The 20,520-nt window shown below is 41.6% G+C and overlaps 2 protein-coding genes across 4 annotated transcripts in view; one reads left to right on the top strand and one right to left on the bottom strand.

The window, feature by feature from the left end:
• Window positions 1-20,520, bottom strand: part of LOC139467947 (set1/Ash2 histone methyltransferase complex subunit ASH2-like) — a 99,729-nt gene that overhangs the window by 46,975 nt on the left and 32,234 nt on the right. The gene's annotated exons all lie outside the window — the stretch shown is intronic.
• LOC139467945 (neurofilament heavy polypeptide-like) overlaps window positions 1-20,520 on the top strand; it is a 43,031-nt gene that overhangs the window by 13,594 nt on the left and 8,917 nt on the right. For all 3 annotated transcript variants that reach the window (XM_071249542.1, XM_071249545.1, XM_071249543.1), the window contains one exon: window positions 8,030-9,878. In XM_071249542.1, coding sequence (XP_071105643.1) covers window positions 9,238-9,878 — 641 coding nt within the window. In that variant the 5' untranslated portion in view covers window positions 8,030-9,237. The remainder of the gene's footprint in view (window positions 1-8,029; window positions 9,879-20,520) is intronic.

Genomic DNA, 20,520 nt, shown 5'->3' with positions numbered 1-20,520 from the left:
CAAGAGTCCTGTACGCCTCGCTGGTTAGCTCCGGGACCATTGATTATAGATAGATGATAACTGCACAAACGGTAACAGTAACTCCCTTTGTTGAAGTAATATATTACTATTAATATTAGTCTACTGATCAATAACCTAATGAAATTATATATTTTTTATGACATTACATATATTATTGTAAGCCCAAAAACTATAATGAAACATATATCCAAACATATAGTACTACAAAACAAATAAGCCCATGCCATTTCCAATAACAATAAGAATACCAACATAATACATCTTCTGTATCCGCTTCTACATCACCAGCTTCTACATCATCTGTGCATTCAGGTAGACTGACAGCTTCACGCATGTTCAATGACAGGGAGGTGGTGTTTTAATTACTGTGGGTCAATCCCCGGCTAATGGGCCAAAGACATGGACATGAATAATGTATGATGTGTTTTGTGGACAACTTCCACGACAGAAAATGATTACCCACACCGATCATGCCTGGCGCGGTATCGAGATGCCCCCAGTCTCAGTGATGGATAGTTTCAGGAGCTGGAGAGGGGACAAACATAACCCAAATACTTTCAGGAAATTATGATATAATTACCTGAGTATGTAACATAGGTCTTTTGTCTTATCTCCACACGTGCCATGATGACAGAGGTAGGAATTGTCAACTTGCATTCCTCAAATATCAGTGTTTGAAACTAAGGGGTGTTGAGAAACTAAGGGTTGTTGAGAAACTAAGGGGTGTTGAGAAACTAAGGGGTGTTGAGAAACTAAGGGGTGTTGAGAAACTAAGGGTTGTTGAGAAACTAAGGGGTGTTAAGAAACTAAGGGGTGTTGAGAAACTAAGGGGTGTTGAGAAACTAAGGGGTGTTGAGAAACTAAGGGTTTTTGAGAAACTAAGGGGTGTTGAGAAACTAAGGGGTGTTGAGAAACTAAGGAGACCTTGAGGTTTGCTGCTGTCGTACTGAGTCTAGGGACCCCAAAATGTGGGATTTGACTAGGAACCCAAGACTTCCATGCTTAATTATGGACACTGAACATACAAGTGAAATGTAATAAACGAATGCAGCTGCCAACAGTTCCAGCTTGTGTTTTGTAAACAATTGAAATCTCATGAGCCAGCTGCTACACACTGTATGTGCAACAGGGTCTAAACAAACGCAGGCCCTCTATCGTAAAGCATTGGGCAAAGGAACAGGAACAGAGGCAGTGCCTGTAAAATGAAGTATTTCACTTGCAAGGCTTTACTCTGACTTCCAAAACTCAGGGTCCAAAGGACTCCCCATAATTAACTAAATAAAGTAATGAAATTGTATAGTGTACTGTGTACTGATAATTACTTTAATTACATGACCTCTATATATCTTTTCAAGAATTTGGTATAATGAATATTATTGTGTGTCCCTTGGGACATTATATTCTTGTTTTGATGTGTCCATTCTGTACATTTGTGAGTTCTGGAACCTTTCCGAGTCCCATAAAACCCTGATATGAGTGAAGTTACAGCTGACACAACAAGACCAGTAGAAATGTCACACCCAGGGCTTCCTATCCCAACTAACAAGGCTCCCTATCTCAGCTATCAAGGCTCCATATCCCAAACTGTCAAGGCTCCCTATCCCCAACTGCCAAGGATCCCTATCTAAGCTTTAAAGGCTACCTATCCAAGCTCTCAAGGCTCCCTATTAAGCTTTAAAGGCTACCTGTCCAAGCTCTCAAGGCTCCCTATCCCAGCTCTCAAGGCTCCCTATCCCAGCTCTCAAGGTTCCCTATCCCAGCTCTCAAGGCTCCCTACTCCAGCTCTCAAGGCTCCCTATTCCAGCTCTCAAGGCTCCCTATTCCAGCTCTCAAGTCTCCCTATTCCAGCTCTCAAGGCTCCCTATCCCAACTGTAAAGACTACCTATCCCAGTTCAAGGCTCCCTATCCAAAGTCCTAATCAATAGACCCGTGAAGCATCTCTGCCCTGACAGACCACTGCTTGTCCAGCAGCCCATACATCAAAGCAGGACAATGGTAGGTGTTATTTACCTGGATCGATAGTCAGAGAATAAAAGAAAGTAAATGATTGGCCAAGTTGGCTATAGTCTGTCGGCTGGCAAGAGTGAGCATGTCCTGATTGTATTGGACAAAGCAATAAATGGCTAGTGCTCAATACACATAGCAGTGAGGGAGAAGGGTTTTACCAGTTTTATCTACCATGCCTGGACAGACAAACCAGTTGACCCACACCGTTGGGGTAAGATGATACACTAGGTCAGCCAGGTCCTAACCAGCAGTTGCTCTTCCCTGATAGTGAGAGACCTATGATCCCAGGTTCCAATCCCAGTTTCGTCCTTATGATGTTTCTAGGTTTGGCAGCTCCAATCAGAGGAGGCAACTAACGGGATCGGGTGGTCAGGCTCACTAACTTGGTTGAAGCATGTTATCGTATCCCAATTGCGAGGATCGATGCTCATGATATCCATAACTGGATTGTCTGGTCCAGACTCATTTATTTACAGACCACCGTCATATAGCTGGAATATTGCTGAGTGCGGCGTAAAACAACAAATCAACCAACCAAACAACCAAATCCAATCCCCGCCCATGGGTTTCACCCAAGTGAGTGAGTGAGTATGGTTTTACACCGCTTTTAGCAATATTCCAGCAATATCACGGCGGGGGACACCAGAAATGGGCTTCACACATTGTATCCATGTCGGGAATCGAACACGGGTCTTCAGCATGAAGAGCAAACGCTTTAACCACTAGGCTCCCCAACTCCTACTGTTTCACCCAAGAGGTATACATCCAGGACCCGCATCACTCCAGGCTTTTCTCCACATCAAACTGACATCTTTATACTGAAATACAGTTAGGGCATAAAACTCAACTCACTCTCACCCTATAGTCACCCATGTGTCATCTAAACCCATACACCCATTAAGCCACCTAGCTCTCAATCTAGTCATCTCACTAAACGCATAAGGTAATGGAATCTACACTGCCCTGAAGCCATGTGTGGCTGCAGTAATCAATGGCTACACCAAAACCAGCTGAAGTTGAGCCATCTACAAGTGACTCCCAGCTCTCTCAGCCATGCAAGTCCGCATCTCTATTATTCATTGTAATTGACTATAAATACCATTTTTTTATCTCACACTGCACTATTGATGGCCCCTGTACATTATCTTCCTGTGGAAATCTCTCATCAGACTGCAATTACACAATGGAGTTGAATTGATTGTTGTAATATTTATCCCTCACAGCACGGCATCATAATAGTTTAGTTTGTCATCACATTCAAGCTCCTCCCTTATCTCATTCCACACAAATATAAATGGTTTTGTTTTTTATATTATTATAATTATAATTATAAGTACTTTCAGCAAGCATATACATTTCATATACAGGTAACATTATTGTTGTGCAGCACAGTTCAGTACAGGGGACGACTGTACACAAAGGTTGCATGTCGGCAATAGACTCCGCGTCATCTGCAATCACTAGTCTTTCATCAGGTATTTTTTCATACACTATTGTAATGTATTTCAGAAAAATATAATACCCTCTGCACGTCCAAAATGGGTTCAAATGTAATTTCCGACCATAATGCAATAGGGGCTGGTAACGTGCGCCCTTTAGAATAACCAAAATAATGACTTTATAGCCATTTGAATGCTGCAAGCCCAATGTCTAAAAGTCCTTAAAGTATCAAAAGAGCAGACCCTGGGCAGCACTCTCACTACAGACAAGGAAAGGCCAGGCGGAAAAGAGGAACAATGTCAAAAAGAAAAAGAAAAGTTCATATGCATACATTTTAGCTGGCTGTAGAATGTTACTCCAAGTTCCAAATACATTTTCGAGATCCTTAGTGTAGTACCTCTGTGGCTGCATACTGGAAACTAGTATTTTGATCTATTTCAAGGGAATCACTAATTCCACATTTTGTTGCTGTTATTCCAGCTGTTCTAAGGATATTTTTAATTATTCTCAGCAAATACGATTTGTTGTTTTGAGACTTTGGATGTAAAAATCATAACAATGTGGTTTGCCATAACATTGAGACACTTCCTACTTTCCAGTTCTCCATTCTACATAAACATAACACAGTTTGGCTGCACATCACATGTACGCTGACAGACCTGTGAAAATCCAGGATAGGCTAGGTCTTCAGCAACCCATGCTTGCCGTAAAAGCCAACTATGCTTGTCGTAGGAGGCGACTTGGGTGGTCAGACTAGCTGACATGGTTGATGCATGTCATCAATCCCATTTGCGTGGATTGATGCTCATGATATCAATCACTGGATTGACTGGTCCAGGCTTGATTATTTACAGACCGCCGTCATATAGCTGGAATATTGCTGAGTGCGTCGTAAAACAACAAACAATCAAACCAATGTAAGCTGACAACCATGGTTTGCATGTCCGTTGTGTGAATGGGCAAATAACTACATTCTTGTAATCACTCCTACATGCTTGCAATTTCTTGTAAGGAAAACTCATTAAAAGTTATCACCAGAACACATATGACAGCCATGAAAATGATATCACTGGCTGCAAGAGCTTTATCGGCCTCATATCAACAGCACCCGAGACATCTGTTTTTCCCCACAATCTCCATAACAGTTCCCTGTCATATTTTTATAAGATAAACCCTGAATTAAAAATGTTGGCCACACATCTGACATCTAGCTAGTCCACCCATTTCCCTATAAACCAGGATTGTATGGATAGTGGAAGCATGCTTATCATGTCTGTCCAGAATCCTGAGCCTCGTGTGATCCAGACAAGATGCATGGAGATAGGATACTTCTCGTCTGAGAGGATGTGCATATCATAGTGGATCCCGACAATATCTAGCAAGATCAGGCAGATATCTCCAGCCTTCCACATACAGAACTTGCATGTTTATAGTTTTATATGCTCAAAGGTTGGAAACAGACATTTACGCCTCATAGAGCTCAATATGTGAGTGGACCCGTGGGTTAGAATAGGTCTTCAGCAACCTATGCATCTAACAGGTTCGGGTGGTCAGGCTTGCTGACTTGGTTGATGCATGTCATCAATCCCAATTGCGTGGATCAGTGCTCATGATATCAATCACTGGATTGTCTGGTCTAAACTTGATTATTTACAGACCACCATCATGTAGCATTAAATAGCAAACAATATGTGAGTGAGTGAGTTTGGAACAATCCAGCGATTGATATTGTAAGCAACAATCCACTCTATGGGGGAACAATGACACAGACTCTGACCACCCAATCAATTTGGTCGCCTCTTACGACCAGTATAGGTTGTTGGGGACCCAGAATCACCACGGGGTTCAGTGATTAGCAAACCAAGTTGGAAGCTACTGACCAACACTGGACTATTTACTGATTGATTTATGCATTGCAATTGCTCATGAGCAGATGTCAAAATATTGGTGTCAAGTTAAAATATCAGTGGTTGACATTCCATGACTATTGAATGTCTTGATAGCTATGTAAGGATCTTCTAATTTAATAACATAGATACATACATGTCATCAAAACCACCAAGTACTTTACAAAGTTTTTTTAATCAGAAAATGTTCATAGCCTTTATGGTAATATACCTAGCTTTATCTTGTGATTAGTGATGCAAAACTAGGGGTATATTTATCTGAAAACATAAAATTGATATTTGACCAAAGTTTTGTTAGGACCACTTTAATCTGCCTCAATGACGCCATGGTATTCAGACAATGCTCAGCGAGAAAAACTTACGTATAAATAAAGTTTCATTTTTAACTAATTCAGACATATAAAACTGTCGATTATTATGCATACTATCAACAAAACCATTGGCATTTTTAAATTCCTACCCATATGGTATAAATTAGGGCAAACAATTGCAATACAACACGTCTAATTATTACAATGTTTGACTTTTATCGCCAACAACAACCCATGTACATCTCATCGAGTGTGCCACCACTCACTAATAACAATATATATTTTGCCATGTCACTCGATCAATGACATAAGCATGTCATGTGACAAGAAAACCCATATATCCTCCATTCTAATAATCAGTGCTACTTCCCTAAAGACTTCCATCTACTGCACCCAGGAAATGGCGGGCAATATGTATTGCCTTGTCATCAAGTCAACTAAAGGAAGGAAATCTGCATTGTTGGGAGTAGGCAGCATACAAGCATATCTCTACCACTGCAATCATGAGTGAATAAGTTTGATTTTACACCAATTTTAGCAATATTCCAGCAATATCATGGCAGGAGATAGAAGAAATGAGTTTCACACAAGGTACCCATATGGGGAATCGAACCAGGCCTTCGGCGTGACGAGCGAACACTTTAACCACTAGGCTACCCGACCATCCCCAAATGTCCAGATAGAAGATATATCATATATGATTATATATCAATTCTTCTGTGACTGTATTGGAAAATATTAATACACATGGGTTGTATTGTGATATGTGTATTGCTGATGGACATATAGCAATATACCAGTATACAAAAGTCCATTTCAGTTTGCAAAGGTGGGGTTACCGCAAACATGAGTTGTTGTTTTTTTATTATTCATCTTAACAGTGAATACTGAGGCCACCACAGATTGAAACCGTTGTTCTGCTAATTCTCCCTCAATTACAAACTCTGGTCCCTTCCTCTGGGTGACTTTCCCATGAGGAATTATTGCACACTGGGCTAGTAATAACATAGACATGATAACGAGAAGGCATGAATGGAATGAGGGACGGACAAACTGAAGAGTGTAGTTGCCATGGAAATGGTGAAACTATCACGGAGGAATTCCAACATTACACAGAAAGCAGGCCAGGCCATTTCCTCATCAATAGATCCCATCACAGCTGACAGCACACCACTATCATATCCTGTTTAGGTCGAATGTCATTCAGTGACATAAAGCTTAAATTACAGCATCTTTGCCCAAACATAATTCAATATGGGAACTGCCTGATAAAATTTGATAAAATCATTAACAAGAATAAATATCAAAATTTACGTAATCTTGGATTCTAATTTCTGAATTTCATTCGAAAATGAAACCAAAAGGACACATCAAGAGTGGAAATATATCCTGTGTCTCCTTACTATATTAAGCCTTAGGTCAATATAAATTCAATTCCCCAAGAAAAACAATTCCTTGTTAAACATAAGGGAGAGACCCTAGTAACTACTGACATGCCAAAAGTCGTCAGTGTTATGTTACAGAGGAACATCTGCTATGACCATACTGATCCCATCAGTAACCTGTGCACTATCACTGCCGAGTTGTATAAAGATGTCAGGTTGGTGTACCGATCTGTGGGAGCATGCCACTCCTCATGCTCTCCTCAGTGTCATATTGCCCCATTCACTTCACTTCTTGGTATGTGAGATTCAGCACTGGAGAACTGCCCCTGGAATCTGTCCTACTGCAGTGAGTGAGTGAGTGAATTGGGTTTAACACAGCTTTTAACAGTATTCCAGTTATATCACGGCGTGTCAGCTTAATATGGGAGGAAAGCCCAAAGTGATGCAGGTCTCAGATATTTACCACTTTGGTTAAACACACAAGCACGGGTATGGTGCTGACAAACCTAGAAACACAAGCGGGGCGAACCAGGATTCGAACCAACAATCATAGGTTTCTGGATTGCTCAACTGACGCAACTTTGCACAGTGAATCGGGGCGCCTTAGACGACAATGCCCCCATCATTGAGCTGCCTCATCACTGAGCTGTGTAACTAGGGTAAGACTTGACACAAGGCCAGCCAGCTTGATAGAGTTTGCCTGTTCATTGTTGACAGGAATTTCTTGATTTTAATGTCAGCATTATGCCATTATTTCGTTAAATTATTCATTCATTACAGGAAATAGACATGAAGTGGGATGAACGCGACATTACTGGTGCTTGCGTCACATACCTATCATGACTACATCCTCTTGCACTGAACAGATAACAATAATTACCATATATAGATATAATGAGAGTGTTCACATCCTGTAGGTCTGGATCATATTCCTAATGTGATGTATTTTGTTGACAGGCACATGACATGAAACAGTGTTGACAGCACAGCCGGAGATGACAAGACTAGTTACAATCAAAATGCTGCCGACTAATGGCCAAGAACTGCATCTCAAGAGGAAGGTTACATCACAGACCAGAAGTGATTAGCCAGAATAGGGAGGAGTGATTTGACAAGGAAACAATTCACACTTTTTAGAGAAACAATTGGAGAAAAGTGTGTTGTGATTTAAATACTATTTGTTTAAGTCTTAAACTGAACAATGGTCAAAACACAACTTCTCTTCACATGAAAATAATTCAATTTTAAAAATTCTGTCACTTGGACTGAACTCCTGTCACAAGCTTAAGCTAGGAACAGTGGTTTCCTTTAAGTTGAGAACTACGACTTCAGGCAAGATTCATTCTCATTACCAAGGAATTAGGAGCTGGGAGATGTGTGTATTTGTTGCATTGTTTAATTGATCTGCTGTCTGCATCAACAAACACGCGTCTAGACACTGCTTCTCTCTGTTGAACCTTCAAAACAAGGGAGCAGACGGACAACTTATATCTCATTTTCATCTTCTACAACGAATTAACAGAAATTCTTCCTCTCCAGTGGACTGAACCTGAAGCTCTTGTGAACAATTTACCTGCATATTTCTCACAAGGAAGGGATTCAGTTTTGTGCATTACAGCTGAGTGATTAATCCAGGCAACGTCAGCATTATCCTATTCTCCGTCCATACTCTCCAACATACCAGCGTGACTGCAAGGGAATATCTTGGTTTACATTATTTACAAAGTGACCCCGGAAATCACAAGTGTAGTATGAACAAATGCCACCCCACACCTGAATCATTTGGCGTCTGCTTACACTAGTGTCCAACTAGGTGATATATCTGACCATACGTCCTTTGGGTGGCAGCCTGCAGGTCAGTAATTAAACAACATGGAGATTACTTCAGTGCGCGTCTGCCCGTGTGGGGAGGATGGGGATGAAGTGTGTATACAGTGAGACACATCTGACCCTGCTCCGTGGCCCTCCCCGTCAGCCAGGAGAGTAAACCCCATGTTATATGCACCTGACCACATTCTTAACTCAGTGCACAACTTCATTATTTGCTTCGCGCTCAAGTGAGTGTTCCTACTTCAGGAATAGTGAAAATTGGCGAGTGTTCAAACCTGCCGATCATGTAGTGGCAATCATCACCACTTCCTGTAAAGTTACGTCTGCTAGATAAAATGACCTGGAAACCTATACACCTATGCTTGCTCCTGGCAGCTAGTTATTTCTCCCTAGCTGTTGCCTTCACTCTGAAGCAAGATGTAGAGGCAGACGGACAGACACAAGGTGCGAGGAGACGCCACAGGATAAGGAGCAGCGACCATGAAGAGCAGAGGCTTCCTATAGTACAGGATCATGAGTCACAACACAGGCAGGCTGCCCATAATCAACAAACTTCCCAACAGGTCCACAACAGGGAAGTTAAATCCAAAGATAGACAACAGTCTGATTGGGACTTCACTCCCACTGACTACAGGGAACATAAGTTCGAAAATAGCCGGAGGGTTTTAAGAGCTGAGAATTCGATATATCAAGATGAGGAATATGAAATAGGGCATTCCGAAGCTTTGTCCCAGGACGTCCGGAAGAGGGACATACTGTCTAGTGTACCTAAGATGGTGGTTGTAGTCTCTACCACTGTAGCAGCTTTCTTTGGTATGTGTGTGATGGCAGCCATATTTCAGTGTTGCTGCCGTAAGAAGCGCACCACATCGGAGGCAGAAGATGCAGATGCTATTAAGGCTGAGAAAGAAGAAAAACAGAAGTCTAAATCACCCTCCCCGGAAAAGGATACCACAAAACCAGAGGAGTTGGAAGAGTAAGTATCAACAGGCTTGAAGTAATGTGTACAAACAACTTTAACTTATTTACATTGCTTTCGTAAAGCTGGCTATCTAAGATAAGACACACTCGTATCAGGTTAACAATCAGGAGACATTCGCCACACTTACTACAGGGAAGTAAACATAAGAAATAATCAAATGCATATTTTTGTATGAAAAAGTCTATCAGTAATTTCTTAATAAAAAAGTCTATCAGAAATTTCTTAATAAAAAAGTCTATCAGTAATTTCTTGATAAAAAAGTCTATTAGAAATTTCTTAATGAAAAAGTCTATCAGAAATTTCTTAATAAAAAAGTCTATCAGTAATTTCTTGATAAAAAAGTCTATTAGAAATTTCTTAATAAAAAAGTCTATCAGTAATTTCTTAATAAAAAAGTCTATTAGTAATTTCTTAATAAAAAAGTCTATTAGTAATTATTTAATAAAAAAGCCTATAAGTATTTTCTTAATGAAAAAGTCTAGCAGTAATTTCTTAATGAAAAAGTCTATTAGTAATTTCTTAATGAAAAGCCTATCAGAAATTTCTTAATGAAATTTTCTTAAATATATATATATTATGCATAATAGCAAACAAGAACAGCAACATTATTTCTGCATTCACATATTTCATAAACTCATCTGGCTTGTGCATAACATGTGCATTACATGTTCTGCCTGCTATAACAAGATAGAGAAATCACATGTGCCATGAAGTCACTGAAGCATGTTAGTGCGCCTCTAAAGACCTCATAACGTGGTGTTACGACACAACACAGTACAGCTTGTTGTTACTGGCACCACACATTACTACCTAAGTTATGATTAATGATTATGTTCCTTTTGATATTCTATCACGGGACAATCTTGTAGCACCACAAAGAACCTGTTGATAAACTAAGCAGTGAGTTACTGAGTTATAGCACTGCAATGTAGATAACAGTGGCAATACACAATAGTCCTTATCAAGTTACCAGGTCCGGCCGAGTGTCAGGTATCCCACATAGCAGCTATGTTGTAATAGACGTAAATGGGGGCTGTGAACCACACAAGACAAATATAGCAGAAGCATGTTTAAAAGAAGGGTCAAGGCTAATAACACAAATGTTCGGAACGAAAGATTTAGGGTATCCCAAGATCATTGTGTACCAAGTAGCTGAAAACTTCAAGAAACTCATTTGATTTCTAACACTGAGACGGCATGGAAATATATCACAAAAACATGACAATATCATGATTGTTTCAAGTCTGCCACAGGCCAGTGATTCTGTGATAAACGATTTTTAGATGAATGTCTGCTTGACATTAATATGAGTGTTTATTATGACAAATCTTCTTACAATGATGATATTCAGTTTATATCCTGGGAAAGCTGATTGATAGAGTCCCGCATTCCCCATCAGAAATTTCTCCATCGGTTCTTGATATGTCATTAAACAGGAGCTTACATTGACTCCAGGGGAAGATAGTTTAACACTTTAACAACTAGTATCAGAGGTAGTTCTAGAACATGTTCTGAAAACACAGGCTGAATACACTACATTATTGCTGAAGTGTAGGTTGACATGGTGACACATGGTTCAGTTATACTGAATGATGAGCTGGTGAACATCAGTCTCATGTAGCCAACAAATGAATCTCAATTAAGTCTGACCAACCAACATAACTCACATACTTTCTTTCATCAAACAGCATACAGAGACAGAAATAGTTTTATCTCACATGCTGCAGGGCACTGATAAAGATGCTAGGGTGTGCCCATGGAAATTGAAGTTTGCCAACCAGATGGATACTTTTCAATGAAAAGAAGATATAGGTTTATTAAGTGTGTTAATATTTTATCCTATTCCGTATGTTTGTCCAGTCTACTTTAAAATCGGCACAAGGTGTCATCGCCACTTTAGTACCAGGAGTTTCGAAACCCTGACATGTGTATGAAAGCTAGTACATTCAAAATTTATCAAGAATTACACATACTTAAGGCTTTATTTTTGACAGTAAACCTGTGGTTGATACTACAAGTTACATTTAACTAAACCACAATTAATTGTAGAAATGTTGTAATTACATTACCATATTTAGGGAGAACATACTAGTCCTTACAGCTTTTCACTTGACAAGTTGTCATGTCAAACCCTCTAAACACATACTTGTGTCCTCAAGTTGGCTTTGTAAGGTATTTCTAAGCCAATAATTGTTTAGGAAAATTGTTATCACTGCACAATTCACTCACTGATGACTGTCACAATATTCAGCAAAGAACTCATCTATTTACCACCTGGGACACATCTTGCAGTCTGTTGCATCACCACCAACTGATGCACAAACCTTTTACCAGTAAAGGAAATTCTTGCCCAAAGGTCATTGCAACCCATGTTTTAACACAGTAGTGATATGGGGACATTGAATATGAAATTCAACCCACACACCATCACGTCTTGCCCACCACCTCACCTCACATAAAACAACAACACAGCATTCAGCCACACAACCTCACATCTAGGCCACCCCTTCTCTCCCCTGGCACCACCACACAGGTAGATTCAGCCCATCATTACCACACCACCACACCACTTACTGTCTTGCCCTTCTCCCCTCACACAACCACTCAGTCACATTCAGACCACCCCCTCATCTCCCCCTCAAACAACCACACAGCCGCGTTCAGACCACCCCCTCACACAACCACACAGGCGTGTTCAGACCACCCCCTCACCGACTCTCACACAACCACACAGGCGCGTTCAGACCACCAACTCACACAACCATACAGGCGTGTTCAGACCACCCCCTCACCTCCCCCTCACACAACCACACAGGCGCGTTCAGACCACCCCCTCACACAACCACCCAGGCGCGTTCAGACCACCACCTCACCTCCCCCTCACACAACCACTCAGTCACATTCAGACCACCCCCTCACCTCCTCTCACACAACCACCCAGGCGCGTTCAGACCACCCCCTCAGCTCCCCCTCACACAACCACTCAGTCACATTCAGACCACCCCCTCACCTCCTCTCACACAACCACCCAGGCGCGTTCAGACCACCACCTCACCTCCCCCTCACACAACCACTCAGTCACATTCAGACCACCCCCTCACCTCCTCTCACACAACCACTCAGTCACATTCAGACCACCCCCTCAGCTCCTCTCACACAACCACACAGGCGCGTTCAGACCACCCCCTCACACAACCACGTTCAGGCCACCCCCTCACACAACCACACAGGCGCGTTCAGACCACCCCCTCACCTCCCCCTCACACAACCACACAGGCGTGTTCAGACCACCCCCTCACACAACCACCCAGGCGCGTTCAGACCACCACCTCACCTCCCCCTCACACAACCACTCAGTCACATTCAGACCACCCCCTTACCTCCTCTCACACAACCACACAGGCGCGTTCAGACCACCCCCTCACACAACCATGTTCAGACCACCCCCTCACACAACCACACAGGCGCATTCAGACCACCCCCTCAGCTCCTCTCACACAACCACACAGGTGCGTTCAGAGCACCCCCTCACACAACCACACAGGTGCATTCAGACCAACCCCTCACCTCCCCCTCTCACAACCACACAGGCGCGTTCAGACCACCCCCTCACCTCCTCTCACACAACCACACAGGTGCGTTCAGAGCACCCCCTCACACAACCACACAGGTGCATTCAGACCAACCCCTCACCTCCCCCTCTCACAACCACACAGGCGCGTTCAGACCACCCCCTCACCTCCTCTCACACAACCACACAGGTGCGTTCAGACCACCCCCTCACCTCTTCTCACATAACCACACAGGTGCATTCAGACCACCCTCTCACACAACCACAGTCACATTCAGCCCATCACCATCACACCACCTCATGTATAACCCATCTCCCCTCACACAACCACACAGGCACGTTCAGCCCACCACCTCCACTCCACCTCATGTATAAACCATCTCCCCTCACACAACCACACAGGCACATTCAGCCCACCACCTCCACTCCACCTCATGTATAACCCATCTCGCCTCACACAACCACACAGTCACATTCAGCCCACCACCTCCACTCCACCTCATGTATAACCCATCTCGCCTCACACAACCACACAGTCACATTCAGCCCACCACCTCCACTCCACCTCATGTATAACCCATCTCGCCTCACACAACCACACAGTCACATTCAGCCCACCACCTCCACTCCACCTCATGTATAACCCATCTCGCCTCACACAACCACACAGTCACATTCAGCCCACCACCTCCACTCCACCTCATGTATAACCCATCTCGCCTCACACAACCACACAGTCACATTCAGCCCACCACCTCCACTCCACCTCATGTATAAACCATCTCGCCTCACACAACCACACAGTCACATTCAGCCCACCACCATCACACCACCTTATGTATAAACCATCTCCCCTCACACAACCACACAGGCACGTTCAGCCCTGGGGACTGCTCCCTGTAGACTGGGACATCAAAGTGACAGCATTTAGCAGGAAATACATCACACTCTCAGTCATGTCTGTCTAACATCTTCCCTTCTTACTTCTAAGACATTTCTATCACTTTTGCACACTGATGTTAAACGATGGATGATTACCTCCATGATAATAATTTTAAGCGGATTTGGATCCTAAGGACGTCCACCAATGGAAGACAAGGACTGACAAATCAAAAATATCTCATGCAGATTTTGTTGGACATTATAGGTTAGATAGTAATGTCAATCTGCACTTCACCCTAGTAACGACGCAATGTCAGTTTTGATAACATGCCAAATTCCCGTGGGCATACCAACACCGGGTTGTACCCACCCCCTTCCCAGCTATTGTGTCATCATTAATTCGTAACCATGGTAGTCATCTTTCCTATACCAGTGACCTAGTTCAGTAAGTGGAACAATTGTTCGTTTGTTTGGATCTCAAACAATCAAAGAAATTGGCTCAACTCTGACATGACAAACATACGCAGTGCAGTGATGAGATCTGAATTGATTTCCTCCACTATTTGTCAGTAACCTCACACGATCCCAGAAAATTCCCAACTGTCACTTGTCCAGTCTAGGCCATAGGCAAGGTGAGGGTCATTGACGTTTGTGATGCACTATGTGACAAGATTGATAAACAAATTCCACTGTCTTATACTATCTGAAAATAATCATAAATTGCATTGAATATAGAACTGAGGTGAAATATATTCCTGGGATAAAAAAGATAGAATACTATATATATTTTTAAGTGGTATTGTAAAGATGTTGTATCAAGAAGGACAGAGAAGACGTGACCCATGCACATCCGGGTTAGAATAGGTCTTCAGCAACCCATGCTCGTCATAAGAGGTGATTATGCTTGTTGAAGGAGGCGACTAATGAATTGGGTGGTCAGGTTCACTGACTTGGTGGATGCATGTCATTGTATCCCAACTGTGTAGATCGATGCTCATGATGTCAATCACTGAGATGTCTGGTCCAGACTCAGTTATTTAAAGCCTGCTGTCATATAGCTGGAATATTGCTGAGTGCGGCTTTAAACAGCAATCAAACGAACGAACAAAGAGTAGACGTACGGAGTACAACTTTATTCTTTCAATGTGGCGTTTATAACCACTTGGTTGATCACTTGCTTCATAAAGGTACAAGCATGTACCGAAATGTCGCATTGAAAGAATAAAGCAGTTGAAATCCATAAGGCCTTAAAATATCCTTGTCGTTTCGATCAACTGACCTACCCTATAAAATACTTCTGACCCTATTAAAGTCACCCTGTTGTAAAGGGAATAAAACTCATGTTTATTAACACCACCACTGAATACTGATATCATATGGGCATTCTAGTACCAAAAAAAACAAAACAATATTTTTACTCATCCAAAAGATACTGTAAACAAGGGAGAGATTGTTTCGGGGGCATTCGATGACGTCACGTCTATTCCCTGCCACAGTGCACTGTTCCATGTAGGTGATCCTGCCACACGCAATGTCAGTTTCATTTAGATGTTACCAGTTCAGTGACTGGGCTTCACACATTGTACCCATGTCGGGATTCAAAACCCGGGTCTTCGGCGTGACGAGCGAATGCTTTAACCACTAGGCTACCCGACCGCCCCCCCCAGTATTTAAGATATTAATTATAATAATACATGTGAACCACCAGGAGAAAAGGGTCTGTATGGGTGATAGGATACAATGGTGCTGTGACGTTGTAAGACGTTTGACATCATCTCACTGCAGTGAAGATTACCATGTGTGCGGACTATACGCAAATTCTTATTTTTCTCTCATTAGTTCGTAATGTCTACTTTCAATTCATAAGAAATTATGTCTAAAAACTACAACTATTACAAGAACAGTTATATGTCATTTATCACTGTAATGAATATGAATTGAAGTTTGCAAATTGTATTTTTATGTTCCAATACGATACAAAGTCAAAATGTGATTTTTCACCGAAAAGGTCCCTTGTCTCGGGTTGGTCACATTTTAAGATGAGATAAGGTTTTGATTTGGTAATACAGAATACATTCCACTGTGCAGACACCATGTTTTCGCTGAACGTTTGGCAGCCATGTTGTGAATAAGGCCATGGTCTACTGCATGAGCCTCTCTACAATGAAGGGTATGCAAATCTACCTACAAGACAATACATCACATTCTTTCATCTACACCTGCATCACGCCACAGTGAAATCCACTAAAACACAGACCCAAATGTGAAGTTAAACCAAAGCACAAACTTCTCCATGTTGTGACAGAACAGCATCTGTTTCATTTTGTGACACATTTCTGAAAGAAACATGCATGTCTTATGATCCATCACCTCCAGCAGAACTGTGAAAATGGTAAATAACAGGAGTGATAGTCACAGACGATAAAACTCACTCCCCTTGAAACAAAATGATGGCCCTTGGACTTAATACTACAATCAATTATTCTGATGGGCAAAGAAGGCTTTTTCACACACTATCAAATACATCGCACCAAACAAGCTTCACCATGGGGGGGGGGGGGACACCACACACGTTTCCCAGTTCAAAGTGAATGGCAAATGAAAACTGTGGTATTACGGGGTGAAAACTTTCCATCCTCCATAACATGGCCACCGCAGTAAGACATAAAAGAGTTCAAAGTGAATGGCAAATGAAAACTGTGGTATTACGGGGTGAAAACTTTCCATCCTCCATAACATGGCCACCGCAGTATGACATAAAAGACAGCATGTATTTGATGTTGCTGTTAAAGTCTGTTGTGGCGTGACTTTTCTCTACCACCACGTTAACACTGACCACATCTATGGCTGACATGTCCGACTCACGCAGGTAACACCTGTGCAACACCTCCGGTCCTTGTTCCTCCTCCACATCATGTCGTCACCTCCCATGCTCCTCATCCCCTTCTTCTATTATCAAATCATCCTCTGATAGGTGAACAAGGAGCCGACTACCAAAGTTGGACAAAACCTTTCTGCACCCTGACTCAATGGAGAAAACCAGTGCCATTTTCATCTCTGTTTTTCAACACACAGTGAGGTGTCAGCCACAATGCATATTGACTTTCTGAACAGTCCTGTTAATTTCACAGCTAGCAGCAACCTAGGGACCATGTTTTATTTAACTCCTTTATAATTGATCTTCCTTTTCCTTTTACCAGCTTGGTGAGTGGACTGGCATATTCATAACTGTAGCTGTCCCACGTAGTGTCTATCAGTCATATGTCAGAAGGTTGTGTGAGTGGTTGATTGGTTGGTTGGTTGAGTCAGTGATTGGTCAAGTCAATGAGTGAGTGAGTGAGTCTTGTTTTACGTCGCTTTTAGCAATATTCCAGCAATATCATGGCAGGGGAACACCACAAATGGGATTCACACATTGTGCTAATGTTGGGATTTGAACCCAGGTCCTCGCCATTACAAGTGAACACTTTAACCTCTAGGCTACCCCACTGGCCTTCAAGTGTGAGCGAGTGGTTACATGGTTGATTGAGTGAGAGGTTGATTGATTGATTGATTGATTGATTGATTGATTGATTGATTGATTGTGAGTGGTAACAGGAAATAGCACTGTACTGCTGTTATCCACACAACACTTTACTCAACATCAGACTAAGAAGCAGATGCTACAGTACACATTGCATAATCCTACAACTTTGCAAATATTGTTAGATTTCGGATCCATCATTTTTACAATATCTATTATGCTCCTGCCCCAAGACCTCTGTGTCTAACAACATCTCTGTCTACATCATCTCTACATCTCCAACAGTTACAACAGTTATTCAACTTGTTATCGTATTTCCTCCTGACGGCTAGCCAGACTGGGCCTGGCTTCCTGTGCACTACACATGACCATACCAAGTCAGCACAATGTCTACATCTCAATCTCTCTCTCAGACAGAAAGTAGAAACACAATATCAACTCAGAAAACCAGTCCCATTATCATTAAAATGCAACCTTACTCTTATTAGTCTTCCACGAACTTTTGATGAACTTTCACAACATCTGCCACAGTAATTATAACCTAAGTAACTAATCAAATGAACTTTAGAAGGAAGCATTTCTTAAATTAGCTCCTAAACAAATACATAAGGAAAAGTGACTTAGTTCTAATCACAACATAACTAAAAGGCACTCTATTTCCTGATGATAAACGGCATGACAAAATATGTTCTTTGAATGATATTTAGGTTAAAAAGCCAGAGTGAATTGCTGGGGTTTATTGAGTTACATATTCCCTGTTTTTCACAACAACATGAGTACATTTGAACAGATATAACACAAAACACTATAAAGCCTGGTTGATAAAGTGCAATCTGCCCATGATCTATAGTTCGTAACAATGAAACATGGGCTAAAATCAGTCCAGTAATGCAGTATTGAAAACAGTATTCAATGCAGTATTCAAAACAGTAATCAGTGCAGTATTCAAAACAGTCATCAGTGCAGTATTCAAAACAGTAATCAATGCAGTAATCGGTGAAGTATTCAACCCAGTAATCAATGCAGTATTTAAAACAGTAATCAATGCAGTATTCAAAACAGTAATCGGTGAAGTATTCAACCCAGTAATCAATGCAGTATTCAAAACAGTAATCAATGCAGTATTCAAAACAGTAATCGGTGAAGTATTCAACCCAGTAATCAATGCAGTATTCAAAACAGTAATCAATGCAGTATTCAACCCAGTAATCAATGTGGTATTCAAAACAGTAATCAATGCAGTATTCAACCCAGTAATCAATGCAGTATTCAAAACAGTAATCAATGCAGTATTCATTGCAGTATTCAAAACAGTAATCAATGCAGTATTCAACCCAGTAATCAATGTGGTATTCAACCCAGAAATCCAAGCAGTATTCAACCCTGTATTCAACCCAGAAAGCAATGCAGTATTTAAAACAGTATTCAACCCAGTAATTAATGCAGTATTTAAAACAGTATTCAACCCAGAAATCAATGCAGTATTTAAAACAGTATTCAACCTGGTAATCAATGCAGTATTCAACCCAGTATTCCAAACAGTATTCAACCAAGTATTCCAAACAGTATTCAACCCAGTAATCAATCCCAATCTTATCACAGAGCAGTGGTTATTACTGTACATGTGCAAGTTATATTTGATTAACAAACTTATTTGATTGGCCTTCAACTCCTTATGTCCAGGAATGCACATTTCAAATGACATAAGACAATGTGAGACAATGCAACAGCATGTGCTGAAGGTTTCCCCGGCCTCTGTCAATACAACTCCACCAGATTACAGTCCTACTCCTTCTGATGCCTGTATTTACATAACACAGCTCTGACAAGCATTCCATCTAGGCAGCCAGCTACAACGATGTTACACACCAGGGAATCTGATTATGTGGTCAGTCTCAGATCAGTTGTGTATTCCCTGTCTGGTGTAACAGCATGTTAGTTTGAGACCTTCATCTTATCCGGGTAACCACATCACCTCACTGGTAGATACAGAAATATAACACAGCCAGAGATAATAGTCAGAGACCCATGGTCTCACTAGAGTAACCACATCACCTCACTGGTAGATACAGAAATATAACACAGCCAGAGATAAAAGTCAGAGACCCATGGTCTCACTAGAGTAACCACATAACCTCACTGGTAGATACAGAAATAACACATAGGCAGAGATAATAGTCAGAGACCCATGGTCTCACTAGAGTAACCACATCACCTCACTGGTAGATACAGAAATAACACATAGGCAGAGATAATAGTCAGAGACCCATGGTCTCACTAGAGTAACCACATAACCTCACTGGTAGATACAGAAATAACACATAGGCAGAGATAATAGTCAGAGACCCATGGTCTCACTAGAGTAACCACATAACCTCACTGGTAGATACAGAAATAACACATAGGCAGAGATAATAGTCAGAGACCCATGGTCTCACTAGAGTAACCACATAACCTCACTGGTAGATACAGAAATAACACATAGGCAGAGATAATAGTCAGAGACCCATGGTCTCACTAGAGTAACCACATAACCTCACTGGTAGATACAGAAATAACACATAGGCAGAGATAATAGTCAGAGACCCATGGTCTCACTAGAGTAACCACATCACCTCACTGGTAGATACAGAAATAACACATAGGCAGAGATAAAAGTC

This window comes from Haliotis cracherodii, unplaced genomic scaffold (genome assembly GCF_022045235.1).
Source record: "Haliotis cracherodii isolate W230 unplaced genomic scaffold, xgHalCrac1.p SCAF_2, whole genome shotgun sequence".
Classification (NCBI taxonomy): Eukaryota; Metazoa; Mollusca; class Gastropoda; order Lepetellida; family Haliotidae; genus Haliotis; species Haliotis cracherodii.
Note: the sequence above shows the minus strand (reverse complement) of the source record. Positions and strands in the feature narration are given on the sequence as shown.